General features: G+C 30.9%; 1 protein-coding gene across 1 annotated transcript in view; it reads right to left on the minus strand.

Moving 5' to 3' along the window:
- Nucleotides 1–1,468: 1,468 nt before the first annotated feature.
- Nucleotides 1,469–20,604, minus strand: part of LOC142241104 (GTP-binding protein Di-Ras2) — a 389,473-nt gene continuing 370,337 nt past the window's right edge. Inside the window, exons 6-7 of the mRNA XM_075312841.1 lie at nt 15,788–15,896; nt 1,469–2,530 (exon numbers count right to left, since the gene is read on the minus strand). Of these exons, the coding sequence (XP_075168956.1) occupies nt 2,455–2,530; nt 15,788–15,896 (185 nt within the window). The 3' untranslated portion in view covers nt 1,469–2,454. The remainder of the gene's footprint in view (nt 2,531–15,787; nt 15,897–20,604) is intronic.

A 20,604-nucleotide genomic window follows, 5' to 3' on the forward strand; every position in this document is an offset into this window, starting at 1 on the left:
TTTCTATAGAAATAAAATTTTGACAAAATTTTCTATAGAAATAAATTTTTGACAAAATTTTCTATAGAAATAAAATATTGACAAAATTTTTTATAGAAATAAAATTTTGACAAATTTTCTATAGAAATAAAATTTTGACAATATTTTCTATAGAAATAAAATTTTGACAAAACTTTCTATAGAAATAAATTTTTGAAAAAATTTTCTATAGAAATAAAATTTTCATCAAATTTCCTATAAAAATAAAATTTGGACAAAAGAAATAAGTTTTTGACAAATTTTTCTATAGAAATAAAATTTTGACAAAATTTTCTATAACATAGAAATAAAATGTTCACAAAATCTTCTATAAAAATAAAATTTTGACAAAACTTTCTATAGAAATAAAATTTTGACAAAATTTTCTATGGAAATAAAATTTTGACAACATTTTCTATAGACATAAAATTTTGACAAAATTTTTTATAGAAATAAAATGTTGACAAAATTTTTTATAGAAATAAAATTTTGACAAAATTTTCTATAGAAATAAAATTTTGACAAAATTTTCGCAGAAATAAAGATTTTACAAATTTTTTATAGAAATAAAATTTTGCAAAATAAGATTTTTTTTAGAAAATCTAAAATAATTGTCGAAATCGGTCTAGATGTAAACATTTCATTTAAAAAATTAATTACATCAATTAATTTCGTAATTGAATAAGAAAAATTTTTTTTGTATGCATTTAAAATTACCAAAAAAAATCGAAAATCGGAGGTTCAGCGATAATTTTACATACAGAGAAAAAAATTTCACGAACATTTTTCCAAATAAAATTTTAATTGAGTTTTAACAAATATTCAATTAAAAATTCAATTGATTAAACAAATTTTTTAATTGAAACAAAAATCAATCACAAAAAATTAATAGTATCAATTAATTGGAACAATTAATTTTTTAATTGACCTTCAATTAATTTTTTAACCGATACTACCATTTCTATGATTGAAAAAATTCCATTAAAAATTAATTGGACAAATTAATTTCGTGATTGAATCAGAAAAAACAAATTTTTGTGTGTACTCACAGAGATTCCATAGAAATATTTCCATAATATTTGTATTCAATCTTCGTTAAAAATCGATTAATCGATTTTAGTCAAAATCAAAAGTCGGTGAAATTCGAAGATTACAAAAAGCCGATCTCGACTTTTCACGTTTTTGAACAATTTATTTAATTTTAATTTCTGTATTAATTCTCTTAGTTTAAGATTGAAATCAAAAGTTATTGACATAATTAGGCCATAATAAAAGACGCTTTTGACTTGGTGAATTTCTGTCATACATTATGATTGGACCACCTTTTAGTAAAATTCCACTGGTTTTGATTTTTAAAAGTGTTTTGGTTTCATTTTATAAATTTCAATAAATTTATATGTGTTGCAATTAAATTTCAAGATTGTGTATTCTATATATATTTGTGTTTTTTTTTTGTAAATGTATCTTTTCATGTTTTAAATCTCAGACTAGGACTTGACCTTAAAGATTCTTTTATCTTGAAATTATATTCTGGGATTTAAAATTCCCTTACTTTAGCTTTTCTTTATCATTTTTTTATGTTGTTTTGTTTATTTACTACCTAGGGTATGCAATTAAAAAAAGTTTTTATTTTTTCGGCTATTCATTAAATTTGTATTAATCGTAAATATCGTATTGGGTTTCTTTTTATCTTTGTTTTTTTTTGCTTTTCATTGGGAGCTCTTTTTTTGGTTTTGTTTGATTTTACGCACATTTTTCAACAAATACAATTATATGGGAGGGGGTTTGGTTTCGCACTCTCTGTCTCTTTCTCTATGTGAGAGAGTTTTTTTTAATGCTCATTACAGTTAGGAGTAAATGTAAATATAAATGTAAACGTTTTCTATTTTGCTTGTTGTTGTTGGTTTTGTTATTTTGTTTTTGTTGCTTTACAAGCCAATGAATTTTGTTGTTGTGGGGGTGCTGCTGCTGTTGCTTTTAATCATTAATTTGATGTAAATACAAACAATTCAAAAACCCAAATGGGAATTTTCATTTCCTTCCAGATTCATGACCACGACCATATGAATGATGTTGGAATAATGATGCTGATGAGTAATAATGACTTTGATGGTATTGTTGTGATTACTGCTGTTGCTGTTATTCTTCTTCTTCTTGATGATGATGATGTAAGTCTCCTTTAATTATACTGCGACCATCATCAGCAATGTGTTTCTGTGTGTGTGTGTAAGTGTTTTTTTTTTTGTTTGGTCCTATTACCTTCTCCATATAGCCACCATTCAAATGGTGTCCTTTTCCATTGTGACTTTTTGCCAGTCCATATCCGTCGTATTGTTTATTCTCCATCATTATAACCATCATCATTCCTTATTTATTGAAAAACATATAGGCCATCCATTTGCGTTGAATTTGCTATTATCGTCCAAAAGCTTTCGTCTACTGCAAATTACAATCATCGGAAGCATTGTTAATTTGTTGTTTTGTTTTACGTGATGCCCTCCGTATCAGCGACCTGACAATAAAACAATAGATAAAAATTAGAATTTTTTTCTATTATTTTCTGCGTACGCGAAAAAAATTAATTAGTATAAAATTGCCCAGGCAACTTCCATCCATATACCTTTTTGTCCCGACGGCACAGTGGGAGGAAAGGTAGTTTAAAATAATTTTTAAATCATAAATATTTTGTTTTATTTTAATCATATGAAAAGTCCCGGACTAATACACAGATGGTGCTACTAGGTTAGGTTAGAGTGGCATCCCGATTTAATGTCAGGCTCACTTAGATGCCACATTAACTAAAAGTACCTATTACAAATAGGCACTTCTCGATTGAACCGTCTCGATTATTTTCTTCAGCTGAACCAACCAGATTGTTCCAAAAACATTAGCATACTGCTTAAGTTAACATTTCCCAGCTGCGCCTGTAGGTAAGGTTAAAGTGGCATACCGATTTGATTCAGCCTCACTTAGACTATTCAGTCCATTGTGATACCACATTAACTACAAGTACCTATTACATATGGGCACTTCTAGTTTTAACCGCTGAACCTACTCGATTATTTTCTTCTGCTGAACTAACCAGATTGTTCCAAAAACACTAGAAGACTGCTTAAATTAACGTTTTCCAGGTCCGCCAGTAATCTAAAGCTGTATGCTCCTAAAATTCGCCGTACACAAAATGCCAGACATTCACACAAGAGGTGTTTAATTGGTTCCTTTTCCTCCGCATCATGAGTCATTATATTTCACGCCAATAGTTTCTGCAAAGTTTCGCCTATTAAGCAGCGACCCGTTGTAGAAGATATCAGAAGTGATATCCGTTATAGCAGATATCAGGAGTTATATCTGACGTCTTGAGAACACTAACATTTCTACTCGTAGTGTGCGGTTTAAGTTTAAATAGGCCCATCGTTGCTTGGTGTCGTTACAACCCTTGCAATTCTCTCATCGGACATTCGCCATCATAATCAGTGTTGCCAGTATTGGGGATTTTTCCCAAAATCGGGGATATTTTTTCGTAGATGGGGACAATATTTTTGGGTTGGGGACTTGCAATTCTCTCATCGGACATTCGCCATCATAATCAGTGTTGCCAGTATTGGGGATTTTTCCCAAAATCGGGGATATTTTTTCGTAGATGGGGACAATATTTTTGGGTTGGGGACTTGGTGATTTGTTGGGGAATTTCCAAAAAATTGGATTTTTTTGTGGGGAATTTTCGAAATCTGTTCACTATAATAAATCAGATGCGTATAGCATATGTGTCCACGCAGTATTGGGGATTTTTCCCCAAATCGGGAATATTTTTTGTAGATGGGGACAATCGGGTATATTTTTTCGTAGATGGGGACAATATTTTTGGGTTGGGGACTTGCAATTCTCTCATCGGAAATTCGCCATTATAATCAGTGTTGCCAGTATTGGGGATTTTTCCCAAAATCGGGGATATTTTTTCGTGGATGGGGACAATATTTTTGGGTATTGGGGGGACACATATGCGTATAGCATATGTGTCCCCCCAAAATCGGGGATATTTTTTCGTAGATGGGGACAATATTTTTGGGTATTGAGGGGACACATATGCGTATAGCATATGTGTCCCCCCAATATTGGGGATTTTTCCCCAAATCGGGAATATTTTTTGTAGATGGGGACAATCGGGGATATCTTTTCGTAGATGGGGACAATATTTTTGGGTTGGGGACTTGCAATTCTCTCATCGGAAATTCGCCATTATAATCAGTGTTGCCAGTATTGGGGATTTTTCCCAAAATCGGGGATAGTTTTTCGTAGATGGGGACAATATTTTTGGGTTGGGGACTTGGTGATTTGGTGGGGAATTTCCAAACATTTGGATTCTTTAGTGGGAATTTTAGAAATCCGTTCACTATAATAAATCAGATGCGTATAGCATATGTGTCCCCCCAGTATGGGATTTTTCCCCAAATCGGGAATATTTTTTGTAGATGGGGACAATATTTTTGAGTTGGAGATTTGAGGATTTGGTGGGGAATTTCCCCAAATTTGGGAATTTTTGTGGGGAATTTTCGTAATCTGTTCGCTATAACAAATCAGATTAAGTATAATGGTATAAATTTTCTACTACAAAGAATATCCAAAGTATACAAAACTTTCCACATCTTTATTCCACGGCATTTATTTGGGGAGGCCAAGAGCTACTTTAGGTTAGGTTAGGTTAGGTTAGGTGGCAGCCCGATGTATCAGGCTCACTTAGACTATTCAGTCCATTGTGATACCACATTGGTGAACTTCTCTCTTATCACTGAGTGCTGCCCGATTCCATGTTAAGCTCAATGATAAGGGACCTCCTTTTTATAGCCGAGTCCGAACGGCGTTCCACATTGCAGTGAAACCACTTAGAGAAGCTTTAAAACCCTCAGAAATGTCACCAGCATAACTGAGGTGGGATAATCCACTGCTGAAAAACTTTTTGGTGTTCGGTCGAAGCAGGAATCGAACCCACGACCTTGTGTATGCAAGGCGGGCATGCTAACCATTGCACCACGGTGGCTACTTTACAATTTACTCTGTTTCCTAAGAATTTTTTTTACCATTGTGAAATTATTTCGTAAGGAAACATATACGTATACCACTAATTTGGAAAATATATCCCATATATATATAGAATAGAGTTCATATCGGGACAACAACGCCTTTTCATCGGTCACCCAATTTTATTTCTTGACTATTTAGAAGTAGGATTTGAAACCTACATTTTGACCGAACTCCCATTTTTATTTCTGGAGCATTTGCATAAATCGATGACTCTTTATACCAATAATTAACTCTGATGAGGGCTTGTATCGGATGATATTTTGAACACTCACCTCCTGGTTTTGTGTTTTGAAATCCTCATCTTGTTGTAACTCGCAAACTGGTATAACAAAAATTGCAAATTATTCCAATTTTTAAATTTTTACGGATTTTCTATTCCTTTATATTTTTTCAAAAAACTTGCCAAAAGTTTTGTTGGAGATTTTTGTGGGGAATTTTAAATTAAATTGAGGATTTTTGGGGATGAAAGCCTTCCATTTTGGGGACAAGAGACCGGAAAATACTGGCAACACTGATCGTAATAGCATTCTCACGCAAACAGATTCTAGTTCCCCTGGACTATGTAAGAGAGTTCCTAGCCTTGCTATCTCATCCGCTTCGCAGTTCCAAAGTGTGTTCCTATAGCCAGGCACCCATATTAGGTGAATATTGTACTGCTCAGCCATCTCATTGAGAGATTTGCGGCAGTCGATGGCCGTTTCCGAGTTAAGGAACACAGAGTCCAAGGATTTTATTGCAGGTTGACTGTCTGAGTATATATTAATGCCAACATTTTTTTGGAACATTACTTCTCAGCCAATTTGCCACCTATCTTATTGCTAATATTTCAGCCTGAAAAACACTACAGTGATTAGGTAATCTTTTCGCTATTCGAAGTTCCAGATCTTTAGAATATACTCCGAAACCCACTTGTCCATCCAATTTGGAGCAATCAGTAGAAATCTATATAACGTTTATTCCTAGGGGTTTGGGTGCTCCACGCCTCACTATTGGGAATTAGAGTTTCAAACTTATAGTTGAAATCTGGTTTCGTCAGAGTGTAATCCACTACGTTTGTCAACCGCACAGCCGTTGTTGCAGCTGACTGTTTGGCCAAAATGTCTAAAGGCAATAGATGCAGCATGACATTAAGGGACTTTGTTCCTGTCTTGCTGAATGCGCCTGAGATACACAAGAACGCCATACGCTCAATGGTATCTAAACTTGTCGGCTGCTGAAGTGCCGGCCACCATATCGCATTATAAGTCTAACCACTGCTGTGTATAGCTAATGCGCACAATTTTCGGCTGTAGTCCCCAATTTTTTCCTATTTAACGAGTACAAAGCTACCATGGCTTTTCTCACCCTTTCTTCAATATTAGGCTTAAAGTTCAGCTTCCTGTTCAAAATAACCTCAAGTGTATTTTGCACACTCACCAAAGGGAATTTCAATACTCCCTAAGGAGATGGGCTTAACCGTGAGAATTGTGCGTTCTTTGCAGTACATGACTAGTTCTGTCTTTGCAGGACCATTCCCGTTCGCCCATTTCTAAGTCATCCGGAGGGCTCTATGTATAATATTTCTAATTGTGGATGGGAATTTTCCTCTGACTGCTAAAGCCACATCATCTGCGTATGTCACCACTTTTATTCTTTCTTTTTCTAGGGAAACCAGAAGGTGGTTTATAGCAACATTTCAAAGAAGAGGTGATAGAACTCCAGTACATTCTATCTTTGCAGGATTTACCCCTAGACCATTTTCCCTCCGCCCACTTCTCAATCATCCGGAGGGCTCTTTATATAATATCTCTAATTGTGGATGGGAATTTTCCCTTGACTGCTAGATCCACATCATCTGCGTATGCCACCACTTTTATTCTTTGTTTTGCTAGCAAAATCAGAAAGTTGTTTATAGCAATATTCCACAGAAGAGGTGATAGAACTGCTCCTTGGGGAGTGCCTCTGTTCAGATGCCTTTGTATGTTTGCTTGTCTCAGTAGACCTGCCCTTCGAGTAAGCATGCTGTCGTTTCGAGAACAATCTTGAATCGATGCTAGTTCTAAGATAAATATCTATCAACTGCCGCAGAGTCTTAAGAAGGAATGAGGATATGCGGATTGGTCGGAAATCCTTCGTACTCGAGTGAGAGGCTTTTCCCGCTTTAGGTAATGAAATAGACTTTTGTTTCCCTCCACTTTCCTAGAATATATGCTAAGTTGATACAGCTTTTATACATCGCCAACACCCATTCTGCTTGTAACTCCACCGGAGCAATTCCATCAGGTCCGGAGGATTTGAAAGGTCCAAAAATCTTTAAAGCCCATTTTATTCTAGATTTCCAACCAATTTCTTCGATAGGAAATGACCGATGAGCCTCTGTGGCACCGTCAGAACATGCTTCAACCGTCTGATTTCCAGGAAAATGTATGTCCAATAATACATCCAGCATCTCCTCACTGGACGTTGTCCAATTGCCCCCCCAATGTTTGTAATGAAACCTGGAGCGGAGTTAGTGGATGCTAGAACCTTTCTTAGTCTGGAAGCCTCGGACGTATTCTCAATACTGCTACAATAATAATTCCAAGAGTTGTGCTGAGCCCTTCTCAGTTCTCGTTTGTATCCTCTCAGATTCTTCTTGTAAGCCTCCCAATCCTCTGGAGCTCTGGTGGAATTTGCCCTGTTAAAGAACTTCCTGCAGGATTTCTTCCTATTACTTAACTCCGTAGACCAACATGGCGAGTTTTCCTCCCTGCCTTTTCTCTAGGGCATGCAGCTTTCAGTGAGATGTTGAAGGCCTGAAATCAGTTCCACGGTTTGTTCGATATCATGCACGCTGCTCATATTTGTCTCTGGTACCTCCGTTATAATCATATTGTGCGACTACCTGCACTTATTCCAATCGACTTTCCTAACATATGTCGGAAATATGGTCTTGGTGGCACGAACATCAAATTTGAAACTGATGAAGCGATGATCTGAGAACCTATGTTCAGTTAAAACCAGTCACGCAGATATCTTGTCATTCAGTTCCCGGGAGGCCAAGGTGATGTCCAAGTGCTCTTGCCTGTTTTTGGTGACGAAGGTTGGTGCATCTCCCTCATTGCAAACGACCAAATTAGTACGCAAAATAAACTCTAGGAGTGACTCTCCTCTTGTTTTAATGTCACTAATTACAATATACATTTGCATCGCATCCCATAATGAGTTTTGTCTTTGTTTTCAAAGACTCCTCAACTAAGGTCTTAACGACACATGGAGGCATCTCCTTATTTTGTCCCATGTAGATCGAAGATACCGAATATTTGCATTTGGATATTTCTAAAAAAACTTCCCGCGTACGATGTTCGTCAATGTTTGCAGTTTTTATGTCTCTTTCGGCTTCGCAAGGAGATTTTTTCACTTCTGACTCTAACGGAGGCTTGTCCGTTTCGGAATCCTTTGGCTGATCGCTTCTGTATGCCTTCATATGGATATCATGAAAGCCGTAACTTACACGTCCTTGAGTCTGGGCTAGATGTGGCAACGACTCAATGTTCAATATAAACATCGCATGTCGTCTTGGTCCCTTCACCTCATCCAAACGTCCAACCTTCCAATCGGCGGTTGGATGATCTGGGTTACATTCCTCTAGTCTGTTTAATATTGACTCAGGATCAGAAGGGTTTGCAGGTATCTATACATGTGCTCTAGGTTTAGCCGATATGTCTTTTTTTCTCGACTAACTCCTAAACGGCTCCTTCCCAAACTTCATCAATTAGCATCAAAGCAGCTTGAAAGCATTCCATAGACCTCTAGTTCGCAAATGCGACTAACTTAAATCGTCCTTGATACCATCCAGCATCTTGCCGTCGAGGACTTGGTCCGGCAAACTTTTTTTCGCACCTCTGAATAGATATCAGACATCGCGTTCTCAATTTCCCCCATTTTTGCTTTGGAACCATACCGTCCTTTGTTAATGATAGTCATCACAAGGCTGTCTTTTGCATCCGAGGCAAACGATCTTTGATACCGTTTGGAGGATGGCAGCTCATCCGAAGATCGTTCCCTCTTTTCAGCTTTAAGAATTCCTTGAGCCCAATTTAAGGAATCGTTTCGCTTAGCCGACAACGTGATTGGGTAGACTGATCCTAATTTCTTTAGGATAAACAAAGCATTTCTGCGTTCCTTGAATCTCTTTCGTGGAGTATTAACATACCTCCTTTTGATGACGTTACCTTAGAAAAGGCTCGACTTGCCAAAGTGTCGTCACCTGGAGTACTTAATTCACATATTTTGTTCTTATAAACATATGGTTCTTGAATAGGAACTATATCTATGTCCCCTTTCACCAGGAGAACTTTTAAAGAAGCCTTACAAATATAGGCTATGACTTATTTTGAGGATTTACCATCTTTGGTTTAAGGTTTTTTTTTGGAATTAAGAAAACATTTTTACTTTGAAGTATCCGTTATAATTTGGATTTTTAAACTGTTATTTATTTGTACGTAAACAGCTTTGTTAATATACCGTCAAAAGAGAATAAAAAATCGATGAGATCTGTATCCCAATTTTAATTTTATTGATCCTAGATTTAAAGCCAGATAGGTCGCTAAAAAATGTCTTTATTTTAAAGAAGCCGCATCTTGGCTCGGAATCAATACCAAAATCATTCAGGGAAGTTTGAAATCTTTGGATCCAAGTAGACTTTTTTTAGTGTATGCGGGGGAGATTAACATATTTAGCCCGTGTCTAAACTAAACTAATAATATAGTGGAAAATTATATATAGGCTTTCAAATTCTGGAGTGAGGGATATACAAAAACATGAATATACATCATATTCGGCACACCTATTTTGGGACCTAAATGCCCAAAACCCCAAATCGGTGTGTTGGCTTTTATGGGGCCCATAACAAAACTTGGACCGTACAGCACATCTTCAAACTCGACCTGCAGACCAAAAAACTTATCTGTAGACTATTTGAGCCATTCAGACGATTGCATCATTATTGAAGGCTGTGGCGTGATTACAACAGATAAACGGACATTGTTATAACGTCTTAAAATTTCACCGTCGGGTGCCACCGTTGGCATGCCCGGCTTGCAAAAGGTGTCGGGTTCAATCTCTCCTTCGACAAAACACAAGTTTTTCAGCGGTGGATAAAGGAGTTCCTTTATCATTTACCCTAAAATGAAATCAGGCAACACTCAGCGGTAAGAGAGAAGTTCACCATTGTGGTATCACAATGGACTGAATAGCCTAAGAAAGCCTGAAATTAGAGGTGTGCTCGTGAAACGAAATTGTCGTGAAATTTTCTTGACTAACGAAAACGACCAACGACTAACAGTTGGTAGAATTCTACCAAAAAAAGTAGATTTTTTACTATTAGGTAGATTGCTAGAATACTTAATGTTTTGGTAGATTTTGCAAAATATTCCTCTCCAACTTAGAGGTCTTCACAAATTTTCCAAAAGAAAAAAAACAAATTGACAAAATTTTCTATTAAAAAAATTTTGACAAAATTTTCTATTAAACCAAAATTTTGGCAAAATTTTCTATAGATTTAAAATTTTGCCAACATTTTCTATCGATAAAATTGGCAACATTTTCTATAGGAAAAAATTGACAAAATTTTCTACAGAAATACAATTTTGAAAACAAAAATTGTATGTTAGAAAAATAAAATTGAAAAAATTGTACAGAAATAAAATACTGTAAAAATTTGTATAGAAATAACGTTTTGGAAAAAATAGTCTAGAAATAAAATTTTGACAAAATGTTCTATAAAAATGTTTTTCTATAGAAAATTTTGTAAAATTTTTTTCTATAGAAAAAATTTTCAATTTTTTTTTCTATAGAAAAAATTTTCAAATTTTTTTGAAAAAAAAATATATAAACAACAATTTTAACAAAATTTCTTATAGAAATAAAAATTTAACTAAATTCCCCATAACAATAAAATTTTGACAGAATTTTCTATAGAAAAAAATTTCACAAAATTTTATATAGAAATAAAATTTTAAAAACAAAAATTGTACAGAAATAAGATTAAAAACAACAAGTAAGGAAAGCCTAAAGTCGGGCGGGGCCGACTATATTATACCCTGCACCACTTTGTAGATCTAAATTTCCGATACCATATCACATCCGTTAAATGTGTTGGGGGCTATATATAAAGGTTTGTCACAAATACATACATTTAGATAGACTTCTACAAATCTATAGACTCAAAATTTAAGTTGGCTAATGCACTAGGGTGGAACACAATTTTAGTAAAAAAATATGGGAAACATTTAAATCTGAAGCAATTTTAAGGAAACGCAAAAGTTTATTTATGATTTATCACTCGATATATCCCTTTCCGACCGTGTACGCACAATTGTGCGGGTAAGTTTAAGTCTCTATAATTTCTTTAATATAAGACGTACCGCGATAAGAGCGGCAAAAAACAATTGTGTATGCTCTCTCTTTGTCTAAGAATGTGAAGAACCGTTATAAATATTTGTTTTTGATATTAATTTTGTAGTTTCAGCAGTGTACTTTGCGCATTTGTAAAAATGAGTGGAAGAGTTAAGATTGCAAATAAATTACAATTATTTAAATATTGGAATATTTCATCAAACAAGTGCTTTCAATAAGAAAACATATTAAATATTGTATGGAAACAGTAACTTCGTGATTATTTTGTGTTTTTTGATATTTTTACGTCCGGACTTTTACCGGAATTTACCGGACTGCAACAATTTTGCGTATCCCGAAAATACAGAATACAGGATCAAACTGAACAAACTTAATAATTTAAAATGTTCTATGTATACATAAATAACAGAATTCAAAAATTTAGGAAAATCTACCACGTGGATCGGCTATAGGTCGGAAAGGGATATGTATTAGAAGTTTAGGAAAATAAGAGTCATTTTTACAACTTTTGGACTAAGCAGTGGCGATTTTACAAGGAAAATGTTGGTATTTTGACCATTTTTGTCGAAATCAGAAAAACATAAATGGGAGCTATATCTAAATCTGAACCGATTTCAACCAAATTTGACACGCATAGCAACAATGCTAATTCTACTCCCTGTGCAAAATTTCAACTAAATCGGAGTTAAAAATTGGCCTCTGTGGTCATATGAATGTAAATCGGGCGAAAGCTATATATGGGAGATATATGCAAATCTGAACCGATTTCAACCAAATTTGGCACGCATAGTTACAATGCTAATTCTACTCCCTATGCAAAATTTCAACTAAATCGGAGCAAAAAATTGGCCTCTGTGGTCATATGAGTGTAAATCGGGGAAAAGCTAATATGGGAGATATATCCAAATCTGAACCGATTTCAACCAAATTTGGCACGCATAGTTACAATGATAATTCTACTACCTGTGCAAAATTTCAACTAAATCGGAGTTAAAAATTGGCCTCTGTGGTCATATGAGTGTAAATCGGGCGAAAACTATATATGGGAGATATATCCAAATCTGAACCGATTTCAACCAAATTTGGCACACATAGTAACAATGCTAATTCTACTCCCTGTGCAAAATTTCAACTAAATCGGAGTTAAAAATTGGTCTCTGTGGTTATATGAGTGTAAATCGGGCGAAAGCTATATATGGGAGATATATCTAAATCTGAACCGATTTAAACCAATTTTGGCACGCATAGTTACAATGCTAATTCTACTCCCTGTGCAAAATTTCAACTAAATCGGAGTTAAAAATTGGCCTCTGTGGTCATATGAGTGTAAATCGGGCGAAAGCTATATATGGGAGATATATCCAAATCTGAACCGATTTCAACCAAATTTGGCACGCATAGTTACAATGCTAATTCTACTACCTATGCAAAATTTCAACTAAATCGGAGCAAAAAATTGGCCTCTGTGGGCAAATGAGTGTAAATCGGGCGAAAGCTATATATGGGAGCTATATCTAAATCTGAACCGATTTGGCTGATATTTTGCAAGTTTTTCGAGACCCATAAAATATTCGGATGTACGGAATTTGAGGAAGATCGGTTGATATACATGCCAATTATGACCAGATCGGTGAAAAATATATATGGCAGCTATATCTAAATCTGAACCGATTTTTTCCAAAATCAATAGGAATCGTCTTTGAGCCGAAACGGGACCCTATACCAAATTTTAGGACAATCGGACTAAAACTGCGAGCTGTACTTTGCACACAAAAATACATCAACAGACAGACAGACTGACGGACATCGCTAAATCGACTCAGAATTTAATTCTAAGCCGATCCGTATACTAAAAGGTTGGTCTATGATTACTCCTTCTTGGCGTTAAATACAAATGCACAAACTTATTATACCCTGTACCACAGTAGTGGTGAAGGGTATAAAAATATGGGAAACATTTAAATCTGAAGCAATTTTAAGGAAACTTCGCAAAAGTTTATTTATGATTTATCGTCCGATATATATGTATTAGAAGTTTAGGAAAATTAGAGTCATTTTTACAACTTTTTGACTAAGCAGTGGCGATTTAACAAGGAAAATGTTGGTATTTTGACAATTTTTGTAGAAAAACATATATATGGGAGCTATATCTAAATCTGAACCGATTTCAATCAAATTTGGCACACATGACTATATTACTAATTGTACTCCTAGTGCAAAATTTCAACTATATTGGGCCAAAACTCTGGCTTCTGGGGCCATATAAGTCCATATCGGGCGAAAAATATATATGGAAGCTATATCTAAATCTGAACCGATTTCAATCAAATTTGGCACACATGACTATACTACCAATTGTACTCCTTGTGCAAAATTTCAAGCTAATCGGGATAAAACTCTGGCTTCTGGGTCCATATAAGTGCATATCGGGCGAACGATATATATGGGAGCTATATCCAAATCTGAACCGATTTCTTCCAAAATCAATAGGGTTCTATTCTCAGCCAAAACACGTACTTGTGCCAGATTTGAAGTCGATTGGACTTTGATTACAAAAATGTGTTCACGGACAGACGGACATGGCTATATCGTCTCAGGAGCCCACCCTGAAATAAAATTTTGGCAAAATTTTCTATAGATTAAAAATTTTGCCAACATTTTCTATCGAAAAAAAAATTGGCAACATTTTCTATAGAAAAAATTGACAAAATTTTCTATAGAAATAAAATGTTGAAAACAAAAATTGTAGAAAAATAAAATTGAAAAAAAAAAATTGTACAGAAATAAAATACTGAAAAAATTTGTATAGAAATAACATTTTGAAAAAAATTGTATAGAAATAAAATTTTGACAAAATGTTTTATAAAAACTTCCTATTTTTTGCTACAGAAAATTTTGTTTATAGAAAAAATTCTATAGAAAATTTTGTAAAGTTTTCTTCTGCAGAAGAATTTGTCAAATTTTATTTTCCATAGAAAATTTTGAAAAAAAATATATAAACAAAAATGTTAACAAAATTTCTTATAGAAATAAAAGTTTAACTAAAGTCCCTATAGCAATACAATTTTGAAAGAATTTTGTATAGAAACAAATTTCACAAAATTTTCTTAGAAATAAAATTAAAAAAAAAAAATTGTACAGAAATAAAATACTGTAAAAATTTTTATAGAAATAACGTTTTGGAAAAAATTGTATAGAAATAAAATTTTGACAGAATGTTCTATAAAAATTTCCTTTTTTTCTATAGAAAATTTTGTAAAATTTTTTTCTATAGAAAAATTTGTCAAATTTTTTTCTATAGAAAATTTTGTCAATTGTTATTTTCCATAGAAAGTTTTGAAAAAAAAAAAAAATAAATTCCCTATAGCAGTACAATTTTGACATAATTTTGTATAGAAACAAATTTCACAAAATTTCCTATAGAAATAAAATTTTAAAGACAAAAATTGTACAGAAATAAAATTAAAAAAAAAATTGTACGGAAATAAAATACTGAAAAAAATTGTATTGAAATAACGTTTTGAAAAAAAATTGTATAGAAATAACATTTTGAAAAATGTTCTATAAAAGTTTCCTATTTGTTCTATAGAAAATTTTGTATTTTGTTATATAGAAAATTTTGTTATTTTTTGTATAGAAACATTTGTTAATTTTTTTCTATAGAAAATTTTGTCAAAGTTTTTGTTTTTCTATAAAAAAATAAAATTTTGAAAAAAATATTTTGGCAAATTTTTCAATAGAAATTAAATTTTGAAAAAAAATATAGAAATAAAAATTTTAACAAAATTTCCTATAGAAATAATATTTTAACAAGATTCCCTATAGCAATACAATTTTTTTTTGCTCTATAAAAATAAAATTTTTTTGTTTGGTAATTTTGCGGCAAAATATTCTCCAAATTTTGGTAGATTATTTTTGGCTCGATTATTTTTGGCTCCTACAAAAAAAATTGTGGCAAAATTTTCAATAGAAATTAAATTTTGAAAAAAAAAAATATATAAATAAAAATTTTAACAAAATTTCCTATAGAAATAAAATTTTAACAAGATTCCCTATAGCAATACATTTTTTTTGCTTTCTATAGAAAATTTTTTTTTACAAAATTTCCTATAGAAATAAAATTTTGAAAAATAAGATTTTTTTGTTTGGTAAATTTCAAATTTTGTTAGAGTGGCAACCGTGGTTGCGATGTATTCCATTTTTTTGTGCTTTTTTCCTCAGTTTTTCAGATTTCTCACCAGAAGTTGAGTGCAAATGATTTGTGTCCACAACAATCTGCAGCATAGCGTAAAAAAATTGTTAATTTACTTACCTTGATCTGGGTTTCAATTTGGCATCACTGCTGGTGGCTGGATCAACGGCATCTACAAGGCTGGATTTCTTATCATTTGAAATGGATGGACTGGCATTACGATTTTTATCTACAAAAAAAATGAAAAGAAGAAAACAAAACGTCAGGAATAATAATTAATTATTAACACTTATGTCAGAACAAGTTTGAAATTGCTTTTATAACGAAAACTATAATTTTTAAAATTTAATTTAATTTGGTTTAATTTTTAAATTGTTTAATTTTTTTTTAAATTTAATTGTTTAAATTTTTTATTGATTGAAATCGTAATCAACTTCAATAAATTTTTTAATTGGCAATAATTTGGTGAATTTTTTTTTTTTCAATTTTTCTTTAAAGAAAATGCATATATTGGGTGCGCAAATTAGTAATGCGGGATTAACAACAGCTGGCGTAGTTCGTGATATACGCATCCGATAACCTCATTCCGTAGCGCTAGTTTTCAGTATGTGTCATTTGCCCGGAGTGTGAATAACATACTCAAGTTTCGGGCCCACAAAAAAGCCTTTGCGGAAAGCTTGTGAACAGCTGTTCCACAGAAACAGGAAAGGTTGCTTGGGACCTCCCAAACAACCTAGTGTTCCCATTTGCTTGAAATTTTCAGGGATGTTTCGTATAGTAAGGAAATGCGAATGATGGTCCAACGACTTGGGCATAGTTCATAATTAAAAAAAAAAACTAAATTGGTGGCGACCATTTTGGCCTTGCCGAACTTTTGGCCCATACACTAGTTTTTGAGTGCATTTGAGTATGTGCCTGCTTTGCATATTATTGGGTTCCCCTTATTTTCCTTTGAATAGTATTGGAATATAAACTATCAAAATCATAATTTCTTTATTCGCTGTAGTATCTCTAAATAATGTCTCGAAAATATGTTAATATCATTAAAACGAACTATAAATAAAGATGAATTTAGAAATTGTATATATAACAAAAGTTGTTGAGTTAAGATTTTACCATACTAAAAATGAAAATGACTAAAGAATAAACATTGAATAGAAAATCATTGATTATTTATATAAAATTACTGTAATTAATTTTCATAATGAAATCAAAATCTAAATAATATACAGTGCCACACATAAGTATTGGCACAGCACTTTATTATACCCTAAACCACATAATATCTGCAAATATGTGACAAGAAATATTGATTCTAGGGCCTGTAAAATACATATCGATCGATTTAGAATCGCTTAATGAGTCGGCTTAGCCCATGGTGTACGTCCGTCTGTCCATGTATTTGTTGTTCGCAGTATTCCGGCCACTACTATTAACCGATTTTGATGAAATTTGGTACAAGGTTAGGTTATGTGGCAGCCCGATGTATCAGACTCACTTAGACTATTCAGTCCATTGTGATACCACAGTGGTGAACTTCTCTCTTATCACTGAGTGCTGCCCGATTCCATGTTAAGCTCAATGACAAGGGACCTCCTTTTTTTATAGCCGAGTCCGAACGGCGTTCCACATTGCAGTGAAACCACTTAGAGAAGCTTTGAAATCGTCAGATATATCACCAGCATTACTGAGGTGGGATAATCCACCGCTGAAAAACTTTTTGGTGTTCGGTCGAAGCAGGAATCGAACCCACGACCTTGTGTATGCAAGGCGGGCATGCTAACCATTGCACCACGGTGGCTTCCAAATTTGGTAGAATGTTGATGGAATAATGGCGGAATATATTTACAGATAAAACAAAAAAAAATAGTCCATTCAATGTCTAGACGGCTTGGTGCTGTTATCAAACAAAAAGAATAAAATACATAAATAAAATATTCTATAGAATTAAAATTTTGACAAAATTTTCTATAGAAATAATATTTTGCAAAAATTTTCTACAGAAATAAAATTTTGCAAAAAATTTCTATCGAAATAAAATTTTGGAAAAAAATAGAAATAAAATTTTGAGAAATTTTTCAATAGAAACACAAAAAAAAAATTTCTATAGAAATAAAATGTTGCAAAAATTTTCTATGGAAATAAAATTTTGAAAAAGTTTTCTATAGAAATACAATTTTGAAAAAAAAAATCTCTATAGAAATAAAATTTTGCAAAAATTTTCTATAGAATTTAAATTTGCTAAAATTTTCTATAGAAATAAAATTTTGCAAAAATTTTCTATAGAAATAAAATTTTGCAAAAATGGTCTATAGAAATAAAATTTTGCACAAATTTTCTATAGAAATAAAATTTTACAAAAATAATCTATAGAAAAAAAAATTTTGCAAAAAATTTTCTAAAGAAATAAAATTTTGCAAAACATTTTCTACAGAAACAAATTAAAAAAAAAATCTATAGAAATAAAAATTCGAGAAAATTTTCTATAGAAATAAGATTTTGACGAAAATTTTCCATAGAAATTAAATGTTGCAAAAAATTTTCCATAGAAATAAAATTATGCAAAAAAATTTCTATAAAATAAAATTTTGCAAAAATTTTCTATAAAATAAAATTTTTCAAAAATTTTCTATAAAATAAAACTTTTGCAAAAATTTTCTATAGAAATAAAATTTTGCAAAAATTTTCTATAGAAATAAAATTTTGTAAAAAATGTCTATAGGAATAAAATTTTGCAAAAATTTAATATAGAATTTAATTTTTGCTAAAATTTTCTATAGAGATAAAATTTTGCAAAAATGGTCCATAGAAATAAAATTTTGCACAAATTTTATATTTTTTGCAAAAAATTTCTATACAAAAATAAAATTTGGAAAAATTTTATATAAAATAAAATTTTGCAAAAATTTTCTATAGAAATAAAAATTTTCTATAGAAATAAAATTTTGCAAAAATTTTCTATAGAAATAAAATTTTGCAAAAATGGTCTATAGATAAAATTTTGCACAAATTTTTTATAGAAATAAAATTTTACAAAAATTATCTATTGAAATAAAATTTTGCAAATAATTTTCTACGAAACAAAAATTTTCTATAAAATTAAATTTTGCAAAAATTTTCTATAAAATAAAAATAAAATTTTGCAAAAATTTTCTATAGAAATAAAATTTTGCAAAAAATGTCTATGGAAATAAAATTTTGAAAATAAAATTTTGGAAAAAATAGAAATAACATTTTGAGAAATTTTTCAATAGAAACACAATTTTGAGAAAATTTTCTATAGAAATAAAATTTTGCCAAAATTTTCTATAGAAATAAAATGTTGCATAAAATTTCTATGGAAATAAAATTTTGAAAATAAAATTTTGGAAAAAATAGAAATAGCATTTTGAGAAATTTTTCAATAGAAACACAATTTTGAGAAAATTTTCTATAGAAATAAAATTTTGCCAAAATTTTCTATAGAAATAAAATGTTGCAAAAATTTTCTATGGAAATAAAATTTTGAAAAAGTTTTCTATAGAAATACAATTTTGAAAAAAAATCTCTATAGAAATAAAATTTTGCAAAAATTTTCTATAGAATTTAAATTTGCTAAAATTTTCTATAGAAATAAAATTTTGCAAAAATTTTCTATAGAAATAAAATTTTGCAAAAATGGTCTATAGAAATAAAATTTTGCACAAATTTTCGATAGAAATAAAATTTTACAAAAATTGTCTATAGAAAAAAATTGTGCAAAAAATTGTCTATAAAATAAAATTTTGAAAAAATTTTCTATAAAATAAAATTTTGCAACAATTTTCTATAAAATAAAATTTTGCTAAAATTTTCTATAGAAATAAAATTTTGCAGAAATTTTCTATAGAAATAAAATTTTGCAAAAATGGTCTATAGAAATAAAATTTTGCACAAATTTTCTATAGAAATAAAATTTTACAAAAATTACCTATAGAAATAAAATTTTGCAAAAAAATTTCTATAGAAATAAAATTTTGCAAAAAATTTTCTATAAAATAAAATTTTGCAAAAATTTTCTATACAAAAAAAAATTGCAAAAATTTTCTATAAAATAAAATTTTGCAAAAATTTTCTATAGAAATAAAAATTTTCTATAGAAATAAAATTTTGCAAAAATTTTCTATAGAAACAAAATTTTGGAAAAATGGTCTATAGAAATAAAATTTTGCACAAATTTTCTATAGAAATAAAATTTTACAAAAATTATCTATTGAAATAAAATTTTGCAAAAATTTTCTATAGAATTTAAATTTGCTAAAATTTTCTATAGAAATAAAATTTTGCAAAAATTTTCTATAGAAATAAAATTTTGCAAAAATGGTCTATAGAAATAAAATTTTGCACAAATTTTCTATAGAAATAAAATTTTACAAAAATTATCTATAGAAAAAAAATTGTGCAAAAAATTTTCTATAGAAATAAAATTTTGCAAAAAATTTTCTACAGAAACAAAAATTTTCTATAAAATAAAATTTTGCAAAAATTTTCTATAAAATAAAATTTTGCAAAAATTTTCTATAGAAATAAAATTTTGCAAAAAATGTCTATAGGAATAAAATTTTGCAAAAATTTTATATTAAATTTAATTTTTGCTAAAATTTTCTATAGAAATAAAATTTTTCCAAAATTTTCTATAGAAATAAAATTTTGCAAAAAATAGAAATAACATTTTGAGAAAGTTTTCGATAGAAACACAGTTTTGAGAAAATTTTCTATAGAAATAAAATTTTGCCAACATTTTCTATAGAAATAAAATGTTGCAAAAATTTTCTATGGAAATAAAATTTTGAAAAAAAAAATTCTATAGGAATAAAATTTTGCAAAAATTTTCTATAGAATTTAAATTTTGCTAAAATGTTCTATAGAAGTAAAATTTTGCAAAAATGGTCTACAGAAATAAAATTTTGCAAAAACTT

Source organism: Haematobia irritans, chromosome 5, assembly GCF_050003625.1.
Source record: "Haematobia irritans isolate KBUSLIRL chromosome 5, ASM5000362v1, whole genome shotgun sequence".
Classification (NCBI taxonomy): Eukaryota; Metazoa; Arthropoda; class Insecta; order Diptera; family Muscidae; genus Haematobia; species Haematobia irritans.